This window comes from Pleurodeles waltl, chromosome 2_2 (genome assembly GCF_031143425.1).
Source record: "Pleurodeles waltl isolate 20211129_DDA chromosome 2_2, aPleWal1.hap1.20221129, whole genome shotgun sequence".
NCBI classification, from domain to species: Eukaryota; Metazoa; Chordata; class Amphibia; order Caudata; family Salamandridae; genus Pleurodeles; species Pleurodeles waltl.
In genome coordinates this window covers 527,618,302-527,635,361 of record NC_090439.1, presented here as the reverse complement: position 1 = coordinate 527,635,361, position 17,060 = coordinate 527,618,302, and the positions used below count along the sequence as shown (strand labels likewise).

Sequence of the window (17,060 nt, the reverse complement as noted above, 5' to 3'; positions counted from 1 at the left end):
CCACTATCTTACCTCTAAGGGGAACCCTTGGACTCTGTGCATACTATTCCTTACTTTGAAATAGTGCATACAGAGCCAACTTCCTACACCTTCTGAAGAGCAAAAAATGTAACTCTCGTTTAAGGGATGATTCATAAACCATTAACTGTTGATAAATTGATAATGTACTCCAGCATTGTGACCAAAAGAAACTTCCCTTCCACCAAACCAACACCCTCAATTCTGTAGTGTATAACAAAGCTATGTACAGGTGAGCAAGTCACAGCCCCACAATTTTCATTCAAGCAAAACCTCTAAATTTCCTTGAATTTCCTCCAAACAGGCATGTTAGCTAGAAAAACAAGATGTGACTGAGTGGTTTTAGAAATGCCAACATTGAATATACGTTTACAGAATATTCTGATTGCTGTGGTATTATTTGAAATTCATACAAAGATACTGTATTGACGAGAGTAATGCGTGTTTTTTTTTCTTCTCTTATTTCATCTTGAACTGCTTTAAACAGGTTCTTTATTTCAGGGATTCGTGACTGGCTAGTTAGTAGTGTACGCATCATAGATTTCAACTTTCATAGACACTCGCCAGCATAGATGAGTCTGCCTTCTTGTCAGTTCGGTTTTTAAAGATAGTTTCTTCTTAAATGAAAGCGTGTTCCAGCAGAGTAGCAACTATTGAACTCAAAACTACGAACTCAGTAATCTTTTTATCTATTTCTTCCAGTAAATATAGCAGAGTCATGAATCTAAGAACACTAAATTGTATCTGTATCCTTTAATTCATGCATTATGACATCCATAAGTGTTCTTAAGAATTGTTTCAAGACCTGTTCTGATGAGGTTGAAGGGGGTTTTTGATGGAAACCTAATATTCTACTATACTCTCGCCAAGGTTTCATGTAAGACTTTATTGTCTGTGCATATTAACATATGGTCTAATACGAGAAGATCCATTTCATTTTCCTCAAACTCCGAGACGGAATAAGAAATATTCTTTAAAGTTTGTCCATGTGCTTGCATATTGGCCATTGTTTCCAATACAGTTTTCCTGATATCATCAAAATAGTGTTCCTGCCCTCTATTAGCTTATTTTGGACATAGTTCAGGAATTTAAAGAAGGCACTCCTCTACAAATGCCTCTTTTTGCATGTTTTCCTGTATCAGCAATCTGCCGCAACTGACAGAAACAGTGGTTCCTCCTTGCTTACAGCAACAAAGTAACACTGGTTAGCAAAACACTAAAGTTTAAATACAAGAATGCACATATTCATTTAGCACCCAGATACCTTTATGGGTGACAGTGCTGCACTTTGAAATTGCGATTATTGATTCATTCATTCAGTTAAGAGCTTCCTTGCATGCACAGTAGTCTCTATATTGCCCATGTTCAGATTCCAGTAAATTGTGTGCACTGTTCCAGCTAGCAGCAGCTTGCTATGCATGGGAGACCTGCTCATGCAGGACTTGGGACTTTAATGCGTTGGAAAGCTTCTACTTGAAAATTGACTGAGCTGATATTTTTATGAAAAGGACAACACCATTATATCTATTCCTGACACTTACCTGTACAGAGAAGCTTTACGTGCAGCAGCCAGTGGCAAAAGACTTCAGCTTTAATGTATGTTTTCAAAGAGAACTGGGTCATAATCTACTTCCGTTTTTCCCTTTAAGCATCGCACCACCACTTTCCTCTACGCCTCGCTCCGGAAAATTCCAGGGGGATCGATGGAGACCCAAGCCCAGCAGGGATCCCTACGTTCTATCCTCATCTCAGTCATGAACAACAAGCATTTCCAATGCAACGGGTCTTGCGTTTGCTCGCGTTAGAGCTATTAGAGTTGTAAAGTCCTAACCAGACTTTACTTGCCACATCAACTAATAATAAAAAGTAAAACAGTTTCATATATATGCGCAGATGGTCTCCATGAGCATGACGGAGACTCAGAAAAGGAAACAGAAGTTTGCTTGCAGTGAAACTTATCGGCGAACGTGCATTATCCATGTTACTGGCGAAAGTCCAGATACTCATGTAACAGGGTCGATGTCATGCAAAGCACTCGACTGCTGCCCAGCGAGATCGTGCTGCACAGGAAATGAAAGATCCAGTAATCCAGAAAGCAGCTGAAAACATGGAGCTTCGTAGATTTTCAGTAGTTAACTGGTGTGCTCGAGTAGGGCAAAACACCAGAAAGGCATGACGTATGCATGCCTTTCACAAATGGAATCAATTGATTTTTAAAAAGCAAGCTCACGAACTAATGAAAGTGACGGGCGTGGCATGGGCGTGGTTCGAAGCCCACATAGAGATTACAACATGGCCCACCGCGCTTGACCCTAAAAATCAGTACGTTTCATGGATAGGTTTACCATTATATTTCCGTGGTATGGTCGAGGGTTTAGACTTTACTTCCTGTTCCTTCTCATGTGTGAGGGGAATTCACCTTGAAAGTAATGATAGGACGCAGGATGTAGGGATAAATAAAAGTACCTTTCTGTATGTAGCCAGGCAGCAAGGTAGAGAGGTACCATTGCTGCACCGAGTCTGTAGACACGTGCCAATGCTATAATGCGATTCTTCTCTGGCGATTCACTTTCTTTATTTGACAACACAATTTCTTGTGCTTGTATTTTAGCACAAACTAGATTTCTGGCCCACCGCCGGTTTGCTTTTTCTCATATAATTTGATGCACACGTGGAACTCTCCTGTGTAAGAAATTACCCAGGTGCCTGCGAAGCCGCACTGATGCACATTCAGCGCGAGTTGTCTCTAGTGAGGGAGACGGAGTGAGAGGAGGCTTTACCCTTGCTTGCCCCCCAGCGTGATAGTCTGCTCGCAATATTCATTCATTTCCCCGTGGGTTGGGTTATTGCAGCAGTAGCCCTGGATTATATCAGGCGGTCGCATGATAATGAGTCTGTGAAGCGACGCCTTTGCTTGGAGACAGTAACCCCAAACCCCCTATCCCCCCAACCGCGCACACATGCACGCGCCCCCCTTTACAGGAACAGACCAGTATTCGCATGTCACCCCTGCCGCAGGAAGTCCACCGTTTGATTCAGTAGTTATGTTTAATGACTATAATGCAGTCATAAAAGGGATCTATCAAAGAATAAACAAATGTTTGCATGTTCTTGACTTTCGTCTGTCGTAGACGCGCACGCCCAGCCGTTTCCTCGCTGGTCTCAGCAAACCTAAATCTAGCAAACAAATCTCGGTTGTATCGGCACACGCACGTCTCAGCCTTTTCTACCAGTCCGTGTTCTCCTTCTGGACTATTTGTCCCAAGCTGAGGTGCTCATCTGTTGTGGTTAATCACGAGTCCTTTGTGGAAACCATCACATGTTCTGAAAGCAGCGGCTCTGAGTAAAGAACGCAGCACGAATTGAGATTTTGGTCTCTGTATAGGCAGCTGACTGCGTTTTTTAACCAGACCCCTGTATTTTGTTAAAGTAAATGAGGGGTGATGCGGCGTTTTTCAGTGTTAGCCGTGTTCGATTGGATTCCATCGTTACTGGCCGCAGTATTATAGGGTAGTCGGCAGCCATCGCCGTGCTCGGTTAGTATAAATGTAGATGAGTGTTAGTGTTGCAACGGTCAGTGGCGCAGGAAGTATCCCATAGGTCATAGTGGAAGCATGCAAAATTGACCACTGGAATAAACGTGTTGGCTAGTAAACGCCAATAATTGTGGTGCAATAGGCCCTTTACTGTAAAGTCTTGAGTGCCACTTCACCTGCTCCCCCACAGATAGCCACGCCGCTGGCCTCTGTTCTGCGCTAAATCTACACAGACCTGGGCAGGTGCAAAGTGTTATACTGCTTAATACATGCTTTTTGTTGAAGATAACTTTTGTTTATGAAAATGTGGAAATGTACATGCATGTGTTGAGTAAATATTTCTCATACATCTTTTCCTTGCTTCGTTATTCCTCCACTTAATATAGATAACTGGCTTGGAGGCAGTGCACATAATACGTCTTTCAAACCTGCTTTCATTTTCTTAAATTTTCCCTTTCAGCCTCCCACTCAGAACATGCCTATGGGTCCTGGCGGGATGAATCCAACTGGCCCCCCTCCAGCTCCCCGCCCCCATAACATGGCAGCGGATGGGATGGTGGGTGGGGGGCCTCCTGCACCCCACATGCAAAACCAGATGAACGGCCAGATGCCTGGTAAGGATTTTTCCTCCAAGACATTTGCACCAGGGTTGCCTAGCAACCACAGTGGTATGGGGGCTTGGGGATGCTAGATTGTTGATGACAAAACTGCTTTGAATGCCCCAGAGTGCAGACTCTCTTAGTTTGTTAGCTACAGAGTTACGTGACCTGTATTCAGTGTTTATCAGGCTGCCCTTGGGCTTTGATGGAGCTGGCACACAGCATTCCTCTGATGAACACAACTGACTAAATTTAGTCTGTGTGAAGCCATGCAGTACAGCTGGCTTTTCGGAAGGTATTGGCCTGTGGCTCACCGAATGTGAATCGTTTCAGAACAATGCTTTTGATAATCATCCCCGTTTTATCATGAGTGGTGTAAGGTAATACTGTTATTTTGACAACAAAGTTCGATAAAAGCAAACCCTATGCCCTTTAATGTGCATCTTGTCTAGTCTGTTGCAGCTTATTTACAAAAGATTGACATCAGTAGGCTTATTTGTAAAGGCCCCGGAAAAAAAAACATGCGTGGTGTAGTATGACATTGCATATAATTGACTACAATACGCATAATTTTTTTTAAACGTATTTTTATGCACAGTCATAAAAGATAACTACGAGTATGCCCATTATTGAGCACCATCCTTTTATCTGCGCACTTTCTGCTTTGTGCCGTCCATCCTTTCTTTGAGAAGTGCACTTTTAGATTGAAGATTGCTTGTTCAGCTTTTGTAAATTGCATTACCTAATTTCTTGCCATCTTTCTCTTGGTCCCCTTCCTTCTAAAATTCCTAGATCTATCCTTTAATTGGCACGTGTTTCTATTTTAGGACTCTTTTGGGACCTGAAAGCCAATTTTTATTGATTTCATGCTCGCCAGAAGGTTATTCTTCAGTGCTTTAAATGGGCTGGTACTGTCCGGTACTGAGTACCAGCATTTTTATTTATTTTTTGAGAGGGAACGTAGCAGCACATCTCATGAAAAACCTAATATTTTAAATTGGAGAGTACCTGCACTTTAATTTTTCAATTTCAAGCTCTGTTTGAAAGGGTCTAGTGATGTGTACCCTATGCGACTTTTCACTATTCCATAGATTTACATATGAATGTGCATGATATATTTGCTACCAGACCCTAAGGAGTAAAAGGGATACCTCAGATGTAAAGAAATGGCTCCCTGTTGCAGTTACCCCCCACTTTTTGCCTGATACTGATGCTGACTTGACTGAGAAGTGTACTTGGGACCCTGCTAACCAGGCCCCAGCACCAGTGTTCTTTCACCTAAAATGTACCATTGATCCCACAATTGGCACACCCTGGCATCCAGATAAGTCCCTTGTAACTGGTACCTCTGGTACCAAGGGCCCTGATGCCAGGGAAGGTCTCTAAGGGCTGCAGCATGCATTATGCCACCCTAGAGACCCCTCACTCAGCACAGCCACACTGCTTACAAGCCTGTGTGTGCTAGTGAGAACAAAATGAGTAAGTCGACATGGCACTCCCCTCAGGGTGCCATGCCAGCCTCTCACTGCCTATGCAGTATAGATAAGACACCCCTCTAGCAGGCCTTACAGCCCTAAGGCAGGGTGCACTATACCATAGGTGAGGGTACCAGTGCATGAGCACTGTGCCCCTACAGTGTCTAAGCAAAACCTTAGACATTGTAAGTGCAGGGTAGCCATAAGAGTATATGGTCTGGGAGTCTGTTTTACACGAACTCCACAGCACCATAATGGCTACACTGAAAACTGTGAAGTTTGGTATCAAACTTCTCAGCACAATAAATGCACACTGATGCCAGTGTACATTTTATTGTAAAATACACCACAGAGGGCACCTTAGAGGTGCCCCCTGAAACTTAACCGACTATCTGTGTAGGCTGACTGGTTCCAGCAGCCTGCCACACTAGAGACATGTTGCTGGCCCCATGGGGAGAGTGCCTTTGTCACTCTGAGGCCAGTAACAAAGCCTGCACTGGGTGGAGATGCTAACACCTCCCCCAGGCAGGAGCTGTGACACCTGGCGGTGAGCCTCAAAGGCTCACCCCTTTGTCCCAGCCCAGCAGGGCACTCCAGCTTAGTGGAGTTGCCCGCCCCCTCCGGCCACGGCCCCCACTTTTGGCGGCAAGGCTGGAGGGAACAAAGAAAACAACAAGGAGGAGTCACTGGCCAGTCAGGACAGCCCCTAAGGTGTCCTGAGCTGAGGTGACTCTGACTTTTAGAAATCCTCCATCTTGCAGATGGAGGATTCCCCCAATAGGGTTAGGATTGTGACCCCCTCCCCTTGGGAGGAGGCACAAAGAGGGTGTACCCACCCTCAGGGCTAGTAGCCATTGGCTACTAACCCCCCAGACCTAAACACGCCCTTAAATTTAGTATTTAAGGGCTACCCTGAACCCTAGAAAATTAGATTCCTGCAACAAGAAGAAGAAGGACTGCCTAGCTGAAAACCCCTGCAGAGGAAGACCAGAAGACAACAACTGCCTTGGCTCCAGAAACTCACCGGCCTGTCTCCTGCCTTCCAAAGAACTCTGCTCCAGCGACGCCTTCCAAAGGGACCAGCGACCTCGACATCCTCTGAGGACTGCCCCTGCTTCGAAAAGACAAGAAACTCCCGAGGACAGCGGACCTGCTCCAAGAAAGGCTGCAACTTTGTTTCCAGCAGCCTTGAAAGAACCCTGCAAGCTCCCCGCAAGAAGCGTGAGACTTGCAACACTGCACCCGGCGACCCCGACTCGGCTGGTGGAGATCCAACACCTCAGGAGGGACCCCAGGACTACTCTGATACTGTGAGTACAAAAACCTGTCCCCCCTGAGCACCCACAGCGCCGCCTGCAGAGGGAATCCCGAGGCTTCCCCTGACCGCGACTCCTTGAATCCAAAACCCGACGCCTGGGAGAGACCCTGCACCCGCAGCCCCCAGGACCTGAAGGACCGGACTTTCACTGGAGAAGTGACCCCCAGGAGTCCCTCTCCCTTGCCCAAGTGGAGGTTTCCCCGAGGAACCCCCCCCTTGCCTGCCTGCAGCGCTGAAGAGATCCCTAGATCTCTCATAGACTAACATTGCGAACCCGACGCTTGTTTCTACACTGCACCCGGCCGCCCCCGCGCTACTGAGGGTGAAATTCCTGTGTGGGCTTGTCCCCCCCCCGGTGCCCTACAAAACCCCCCTGGTCTGCCCTCCGAAGACGCGGGTACCTACCTGCTGGCAGACTGGAACCGGGGCACCCCCTTCTCCATTGAAGCCTATGTGTTTTGGGCACCACTTTGAACTCTGCACCTGACCGGCCCTGAGCTGCTGGTGTGGTGACTTTGGGGTTGCTCTGAACCCCCAACGGTGGGCTACTTTGGACCAAGAACTAAGCCCTGTAAGTGTCCTACTTACCTGGTTAACCTAACAAATACTTACCTCCCCTAGGAACTGTGAAAATTGCACTAAGTGTCCACTTTTAAAACAGCTATTTGTCAATAACTCGAAAAGTATACATGCAATTTTTATGATTTAAAGTTCCTAAAGTACTTACCTGCAATACCTTTCGAATGAGATATTACATGTAGAATTTGAACCTGTGGTTCTTAAAATAAACTAAGAAAAGATATTTTTCTATACAAAACCTATTGGCTGGATTTGTCTCTGAGTGTGTGTACCTCATTTATTGTCTATGTGTATGTACAACAAATGCTTAACACTACTCCTTGGATAAGCCTACTGCTCGACCACACTACCACAAAATAGAGCATTAGTATTATCTCTTTTTACCACTATTTTACCTCTAAGGGGAACCCTTGGACTCTGTGCATGCTATTCCTTACTTTGAAATAGCACATACAGAGCCAACTTCCTACATCAGAGAATTGAAAAAACCTAGAAGATTAAATCATTCCCCTAAAATGTATTTAATTTTTTCTGAGAAACACTTCTAACCACAGATTCTCTGGTGTTGGGTGGAGTACTGGCTCCATATCAATCTTCTGGAGAATCATCAATTTCCTTGTCTTGAAAGCCTTTGTCTGTCAGAGGGAGGCTTGTACATCTCTATGTAGACGGCATGACTGCCATTGTCTTATTACAAAAAGAAGAATGAGATATGGTCCTGGATCCTGTGCTAGGAGGCACTGTGTGTCTAGAGGACTCAGCAATCAGTAAGATAATCTGCTGTTCCAAACCGCAGTCGTGAGTCTTTGAATGCCAGAGTGGACGAGCTGAGCATGCCTTTTGTGGCGATCCATGAGTGGGGACTCTTCATCATAAGGTGGCACAGGGCATCTTCAAACCGTGTGGGTATGCCTTGGCTGGATCTGATTGCCATGACCGAATTCATAGTCTTAACATTTCTGAACACTGGAGTTTCCTCCAAGGCAAGTTAAGAGACATTTTCTGGCTGGAATGCATAAAGGGACCATTTAGGCATTTCCACTACTACTTCTCATGCCTCAAGTTTTCATAAAGATCAAGACAGACTGGGTCCAAGTCCTCCTTATGCCCCAAACTGGTCCATGAGTGTGGTACCTAGAGCTTTTAAACATGTGCCCTCCGATCAGGCTTCCGCTTCAGGAGGGAACTCCTGTCTCAGCAATAGGGGGCAGGATCCTGCATTTGAGTCTCCACAACCTACACGTACTTGCGTGGAGATCGATTAGTGGCACCCAAATGTGTGCCCTTCGAGCCTTTATATAACTGTTTATGGCTCGTAACACTAACGGCCATCTTCCTCAGTGCAATTACATAAGCAATAAACAGTATGCACTTTCAGAACATTCATTCTACACAGTCTTCTTTATGGAAAAACTGGTATGGAGGACTAGAGTGACCTTCCTGCCGAAGGTTGGGACCCCTTCTAGATTGGCTAGTTATTTAATCTGCTGGTGTCTTTTTTTTTTTTTTTTTTTTTTTTTTTTACGCTGCCTCAACCAACAAAGAAGAGTCTTCTTCGCTTTGACCCCAAGAGAGGATTCTGAACCTTCAGGTGCACAAAATACCATTTCATGAATGATCAGCTCTGTGGGTTTTATTTAGGGCAAAGAAATGGAAGGGAGTGCAGAAGAGGACCCTGTTCTGGTGGGTAACCGCTGTACTAAGATCAGCCATGCAGTGACTGCTACAATGACTTTGGCAAAAGGGATATTTATTCCATACATCTGCCAGGCTGTGGCTAGAGCATATATGCATATCTTCACAAAAGACTAATGAAATGACAGTCCGGTCTGGTGGAAAGATCACTCCACCCACTTGGATTTGCAGTACTCTGTATTCTGAGTCCACTCCCTTAGCTCTCCACCTTTGGGAGGTACTGCTATGGTACCCTTTCCAAACGTGCGAATTAGCATAGTCCCTAACAAGAACCTTGTGTTCTATAATACTCTTTCTTGTGGAGACTATATCTAATTGCAGACACCCCGCTGCCCTTCCACCTCCCTGTTCCGTAGGTGTAAGGAAATGCCTCCTTGGCATGGTTACCCCCTGACTTTTTGCCTTTGCTGATGCTAAGTTTTGATTTGAAAGTGTGCTGAGGCCCGCTAACCAGGCCCCAGCACCAGTGTTCTTTCCCTAACCTGTACTCTTGTTTCCACAATTGGCACACCCTGGCATCCAGGTAAGTCCTTTGTAACTGGTACCCCTGGTACCAAGGGCCCTGATGCCAGGGAAGGTCTCTAAGGGATGCAGCATGTCTTATGCCACCCTGAGGACCCTTCACTCAGCACAGACACACTGCTTGCCAGCTTGTGTGTGCTGGTGGGGAGAAAATGACTAAGTCGACATGGCACTCCCCTCAGGGTGCCATGCCAACCTCACACTGCCTATGCAGTATAGATAAGTCACCCCTCTAGCAGGCCTTACAGCCCTAAGGCAGGGTGCACTATACCATAGGTGAGGGCAGCAGTGCATGAGCACTGTGCCCCTACAGAGTCTAAGCAAAACCTTAGACATTGTAAGTGCAGGGTAGCCATAAGAGTATATGGTCTGGGAGTCTGTCATGCACGAACTCCACAGCACCATAATGGCTACAATGAAAACTGTGAAGTTTGGTATCAAACTTCTCAGCACAATAAATGCACACTGATGCCAGTGTACATTTTATTGTAACATACACCCCAGAGGGCACCTTAGAGGTGCCCCCTGAAACCTTAACCGACTATCTGTGTAGGCTGACTAGTTCTAGCAGCCTGCCACACACCAGACATGTTGCTGGCCACATGGGGAGAGTGCCTTTGTCACTCTGTGGCTAGTAACAAAGCCTGTACTGGGTGGAGGTGCTTCACACCTCCTCCTGCAGGAACTGTAACACCTGGCGGTGAGCCTCAAAGGCTCACCCCCTTTGTTACAGCTACACAGGGCACTCCAGCGAGTGGAGTTGCCCGCCCCCTCCGGCCACGGCCCCACTTTTGGCGGCAAGGCCGGAGGAGATAATGAGAAAAACAAGGAGGAGTCACTGGCCAGTCAGGACAGCCCCTAAGGTGTCCTGAGCTGAAGTGACTGACTTTTAGAAATTCTCCATTTTGCAGATGGAGGATTCCCCCCAATAGGGATAGGAATGTGCCCCCCCGCCCCTCAGGGAGGAGGCACAAAGAGGGTGTACCCACCCTCAGGGCTAGTAGCCAATGGCTACTAACCCCCCAGACCTAAACACACCCTTAAATTTAGTATTGAAGGGCTCCCCAGAACCTAGGAACTCGGATTCCTGAAACCTAAGAAGAGGACTGCTAAGCTGAAAAACCCTGCAGAGAAGATGGAGACACCAACTGCTTTGGCCCCAGCTTCTACCGGCCTGTCTCCCCACTTCTAAAGATACTGCTCTAGCGACGCTTTCCCCAGGGACCAGTGACCTCTGAATCCTCAGAGGACTGCCCTGCATCTAGAAGGACCAAGAACTCCTGAGGACAGCGGCTCTTTTCACCCAAGACTGCAACTTTGTAACAAAGGAACAACTTTAAAACAACTTGCGTTTCCCGCCGGAAGCGTGAGACTTGCCACTCTGCACCCGACGCCCCCGGCTCGACTTGTGGAGAACCAACACTTCAGGGAGGACTCCCCGGCGACTGCGAGACCGTGAGTAGCCAGAGTTGCCCCCCCCCCCCCCGAGCCCCCACAGCGACGCCTGCAGAGGGAATCCCGAGGATCCCCCTGACCGCGACTGCCTGCTTCTCAGATCCCGACGCCTGGTAAAGACTCTGCACCCGCAGCCCCCAGGACCTGAAGGATCGGAACTCCAGTGCAGGAGTGACCCCCAGGAGGCCCTCCCCCTTGCCCAGGTGGTGGCTACCCCGAGGAGCCCCCGCCTTGCCTGCCTGCATCGCTGAAGAGACCCCTTGGTCTCCCATTGATTTCAATTACAAACCCAACGCGTGTTTGCACACTGCACCCAGCCGCCCCCGTGCTGCTGAGGGTGTACTTTCTATGTGGACTTGTGTCCCCCCCCCCCCCCCCCCCCCCCCCGGTGCCCTACGAAACCCCCCTGGTCTGCCCTCCGAAGACGCGGGTACTTACCTGCTGGCAGACTGGAACCGGGGCTCCCCCTTCTCCATTGAAGCCTATGCGTTTTGGGCACCACTTTGACCTCTGCACCTGACCGGCCCTGAACTGCTGGTGTGATAACTTTGGGGTTGCTCTGAACCCCCAACGGTGGGCTACCTTGGACCCAAACTTGAACTCCGTAGGTGGTTTACTTGCCTGCAAAAACTAACAAACTCTTACTCCCCCCCAGGAACTGTTGAATATTGTACTGTCTAGTTTTAAAATAGCTATATGTGATTTATGTGAAAAGTGTAGATGCTATTTTACTAATTCAAAGTTCCTAAAGTACCTACCTGCAATACCTTTAATTTGAAGTATTACATGTAAATCTTGAACCTGTGGTTCTTAAAATAAACTAAGAAAATATATTTTTCTATACAAAAACCTATTGGCCTGGAATTGTCTCTGAGTGTGTGTTTCTCATTTATTGCTTGTGTATGTACAACAAATGCTTAACACTACTCCTTGGATAAGCCTACTGCTCGACCACACTACCACAAAATAGAGCATTAGTATTATCTCTTTTAGCCACTATCTTACCTCTAAGGGGACTCTGTGCATAATATTCCTTACTTTGAAATAGTGCATACAGAGCCAACTTCCTACAGTAGGCTTGCCTCTTTACCATCTAAAAATGTCTAGAGTTGGGGGATCAGCACATTCTCGGACAATTTGTTCTGTGCTCCCCGCCAGAGTGCATATAAGGCGCACAAAACAATAAATTAACATCATTGTACAGGGGTTGCACTTTTATATGTGGCTTTCGCTCTGTTACTTTTGGGAGTTGCAGAGTCACCTCAGTCTCATGGCGCTACCTACCAGCACGCATGGCATTGCTGAAGTATTTTCTGGATCCAGTCTGGCGCTTTGGAATGTTCCAGCGGGGATGAATCTGCGATTAGGTGGAGTGTCCACCAGTAAGAGCATTACTGAAGGCAGGTAGCTTGCTGGTCTATGCGGAGTAAGGTGATTGAAAGAAAAGACTTGCAAAAAAGCTTAACAAACGTAAAAAATATTTCTTTTTTGTTTCTGCAATTTACAACAGAGGTTAAATTGAAACTAAGAAAAGTGGGGATATTGTGCTATCTCTTTGTTTTGGGAATATTTGCCTTTAACAATATACTTATTGTACCTCTGATTTCGCCCATTCATTATCGACTGTGATGCATTCTGAGCATCATGGCAATAGCTTTTCAAAATTATCATCACTGCCGGCCCCCTCTCATTCATCAGTATGACAGAGCGGTCCAAGCTTCAAAATGGCTTCTTGCTTGAGATGGGAAATTGTGGTGGCAGCAAGATATCTTTTTCAAAGTCCTCGTAGACTACTTTCTCTTTTGCATTTATGCCTCCGATCTTAGTCTTTAGTCCCTTCCTGATCAGGATGTTGCTTCACGGAATCAGCAAGTACTCTTCTGATCAGGCCAGCAGAATTAATCAGTTGGCGTGTTGTGGCAGGACACTTGAATGGGTACGGACAATTAACAAGGAAAAGAAGATATACTACTTTTGTAGGTGGTGTTTGGGGAGGAGGGGGTGAGGATACTTCATAGGCAAGAGCCAATTAACGACGAGAGAGAGAGGGCGGTGAGGATGACTACACCAGTGAGAGTGCATGATAAACACTGAGAAACTAAACTTATGCCGGTTTGGCATATCACACACTCACTGGTAACCATTTTATATGAACGTCTCTTCTGTTCTAGAATCTGTTGCACTTCAGCACCTTTGTGTTCTGCACCCACATGTACCTTCACTGCAGTATACCGTTTTGTTTCTTATTTGCCAGCAATAAGCAAGCAACAAATTGTCCAAACCTGGTCAAGAACATAAACCTGGATAGATTGAAAGCCCAGCTCCTGCCATTGCAAGGTTACATTGCCCTTGTCATGGACCTCGCCCTCAAGGACTACATTGGCAAAAAAAAAAACAAGATGGCTTGCTACTTCTCTTCCCGACTAAGCAAAGTGAAACTTTTTTTCTCCAGAAAATGAACTGCCTTCAAAATACTTGTAGATAGCCCCTTCCTCGTGGCTTCCCAACCTGCGCGCTGGCCACCTTTAAGTGCATACCACGCGGCACATCGTGACTCATCAAGGGCCTTAGGAAATAGACCTACAGTAACTCCGCCTTACTTGGACTTCAGGTGCATCCCTTGACACCCTGCATCTCCTTCAATGTCACGTGTTTCATTTTCAAAGCGATCATGACCAACACCCATGCCTGTCTGACTGACAAGTTCTGCATCTCCCTTGGCACCTATGCAGCCAGGACACCATCAGCCTAAAGAAGAGCAAGAAAAAAAACAGCTATAACACAGTCCTCTATCTACACAGCTGAAGTTGTAAAGACATCCTCTTATCTATTAGAACCACCTCTATTTTTTTTTCAGTTTAGAAAAGGCCTGAAAACACGCCTGTTTATCACAGAATCACATCAGAGTATATAATTCCTCTCCACTCCCAACACCCAGTTAAGATTCACTCTGATGCATCCCTGCCTTCTGCCCTGACTAGCCCTCAAGTGCTTTTGATGCAGTTTGTACTAAGTAAATTCCACAGATATACCCACCTACATATAGAAGCATATCCGAAAATGGTAGGAAGCTGCATATTTTCCAACATATGTTAGTACTAGAAAAAGTTTCACTGACTTTGTCCCTGGTCAGTTAACTTGGTTACATGGAGTGGTCTAGTTTAAGAAAACATGGTCACCAACTTGGATCCTTTACAGTGTGTGGCTGAATGCCCCATAACTAGAAGAACCAAAATATAAGGAGCTAGATCCATGCATTGAGATGAAAATCTGGGCCTGCTGTAGTTGTCTTACCAAGACAACAAAAAAAGTGATGGGTTTAATTGATTAAATCAGTCTGATCCACCAGTAAATGTGTTGGACACATTTTATTTCATTGTTTTCCTGATCCGCACCATTACAAGAATTCATGCTGCACCACACCAGTGAGGCTTCTTGGTGTTTAATTGTGAGTGGGTTTTTGAACTGTCATTCACTGGATAGCTGCTTTGCCAGTTCAGGCCAAGATGTCACTTTTGGTTGATTTCTGTGTAGTTTGTTTCTCTATCAGTCTAGGTAAGCAAAAAAATGGAATTGAATGCTTCCCAGAGTCAAGTTTGAGGTTAGCATCTCCACCTGTATGCTTCTAAATTGGCAGTGCAAACACTGCGATACGTGTGAAAGGGAACCGTAGGAGGCCAGGCCAGGCCACAAATGGTGTCTTCTGCTGGATCATTTATAGAAATGTATGTTTTTATAGTGCAATTCATTTTATCTTGTAAGAGACAGAGATTACATCTGTAGACCTTATAAGAACAGGAAGACGTTTTTATTCTCACACTTCGTGACATGCTGATCTTGTTAATTCTTCCCTACAGCTGCTCACAACCTTCTCATCCGTGTAAACCGTCATGGGTTCTCTGTATTGTTGACCATAACACACCGCTAAATGTATAGTCTTCGTATGACAGTTATTCCTTTTTCATAATGTAAATATTTTAAAAAGAGAATGACACAAAAGCAGCAAAAGTCCAATACAGGGAACTGTAAATATGAGTTTTTAAAGTTTCAGGTGAATATAGTGCCATAAGGAGTAAGTCCCAGTGATTGCGATAGACCAGGACTTAAGAATGATCTGAGGCATTAAATCCCAAGCTTTTTCTGAAAACCCTATTGCCTTAGCGAAGGAAGAACCATTACCTCTCTGTGCAGCCAGGCATTTTGCAAACCTGTAACTGGAGAAAAAGTATAGGCACTCCTGTACGGATGCATTTTGCTTTACGGGCAAAGCAGGGCTGGGATTATTGTGATCACTGCCATGAAGAGAGTTAATGTTCCAACATCGGGGGACCTGCCACCTGCAAAGGGGAGCAAAAGGGTATAAATTGTGGGGCACAAAGTCGAGAAATCCTCCACTGTACAGTGGAGGATTGTGAACTCAAATGCCCTTCTGAACTGCTGTGCCCACCAACAATAGGAAGAAATCTGGTAACTAATGAGTTAGCTCCCTGAACAATGCCAGAAGAGGGCACGCTCTGTAATACAAGAAAGCAAAACAATACCCAATACCAGGCTTAAGTCAGCTGTGAATGCAGCAGATGTGTCTAGTATGTAGCTGTGCACCTGTACAACCCTCAGACAAATACTGTGTCATTCAGCAAAGGTACTGCATAAAGCTCTTTAGATCACCTTCAAGAGTGAAACCAAAAAAGAACACACAAAAAACAAGAGCTGCGGTGTCTACACGAGGAGGTAGAGGAGCTCTTGCAAAAACATGCAATAGAAAAATATACAGAAGGCTGAGATAAGTAATGGAATGTACTCTGTATATTTCCTGGTTTCAAAACCAGCCAAGACAGACCAATTCTGGATCACAGTTTTTTTTTTTTTTTTTTTTTTTTTTAAATCATAAAACAAAAATTCAAGATGACCCCTTCAAGAGGTTATCCCTTGGCTGGCGGAAAATACTAATCTGGCAACAATAGAACTCTTGAACATCTGTCTCCATGGGCCTATGAACAAGAAGTACACGATTTTTCTTTGCTTTGTCATGTAACCTGTGCGCTGTCAATTAATGGTTCTTTCTTTTAGTATAAAGTCGGCACTGAGGGTGTTAACAAAATTGTTGGCTGCAGTAGCAACATACTTAAGAAAAGAGAAGAAACATGTGTAGCCTTACTCAACGACTGGCTGTTAAAAGCAAACTTGTTCATTCAGTGCCAAAGGAGCATAAAGACAGTCATGCATATACTCCACAAACTGGGCTTCTCAAATTTCTCTCCAGTGCTGGCGAGGAAAAAGGTCTTTTTAGAATAGAGAATGAATGCATTGGAGGCACAAGCATTCCCCTCAACTAAAAGAATCCTGGCATTGTCCGAGCAAGCCGCCTTTGCAAGAAGGGACAGTCGCTGACAGTCATTATACAGGGGAAACTGATGGTCATGATGCCGTCCTGCATTCTGTTGATGCCAGTTAACATTCGAGACCAATCCAAGAATAGCTGCAGAATCAATGGGCACAGACATTGGGGAGTTGGGATGGTATAGAGGTTGTTACACAGGGTAAGAAGGAAGTGGCATGGTGGAACTGGATGAACAGTAGGCAGACCTTTTGTACAACATACTGCATCAGTCACCATTGCCATGGATGCATCCTACATGTGACCCTCATCATTAGGGGATTGTGGAAAACAAGGTAGACAGTACAACACGTAAACGTGAAAGCCTTATAAACACAAGTAAGTGGAAGGACTATACAATTCTAGATGGCCAACATAACCACGATGTTTTACCTTCACAAACAAGGAGGGACAGGTTCATATACATTGTCAAAAGTAGCCCAAGATACATGGGGATGAGCTATCGAAAAAAGGGAGAACCCTGTT

General features: G+C 45.5%; 1 protein-coding gene across 3 annotated transcripts in view; it reads left to right on the top strand.

The window, feature by feature from the left end:
• SS18 (SS18 subunit of BAF chromatin remodeling complex) overlaps positions 1-17,060 on the top strand; it is a 246,059-nt gene that overhangs the window by 84,557 nt on the left and 144,442 nt on the right. For all 3 annotated transcript variants that reach the window (XM_069220049.1, XM_069220050.1, XM_069220051.1), the window contains exon 4: positions 4,015-4,168. In XM_069220049.1, the coding sequence (XP_069076150.1) occupies positions 4,015-4,168 (154 nt within the window). The remainder of the gene's footprint in view (positions 1-4,014; positions 4,169-17,060) is intronic.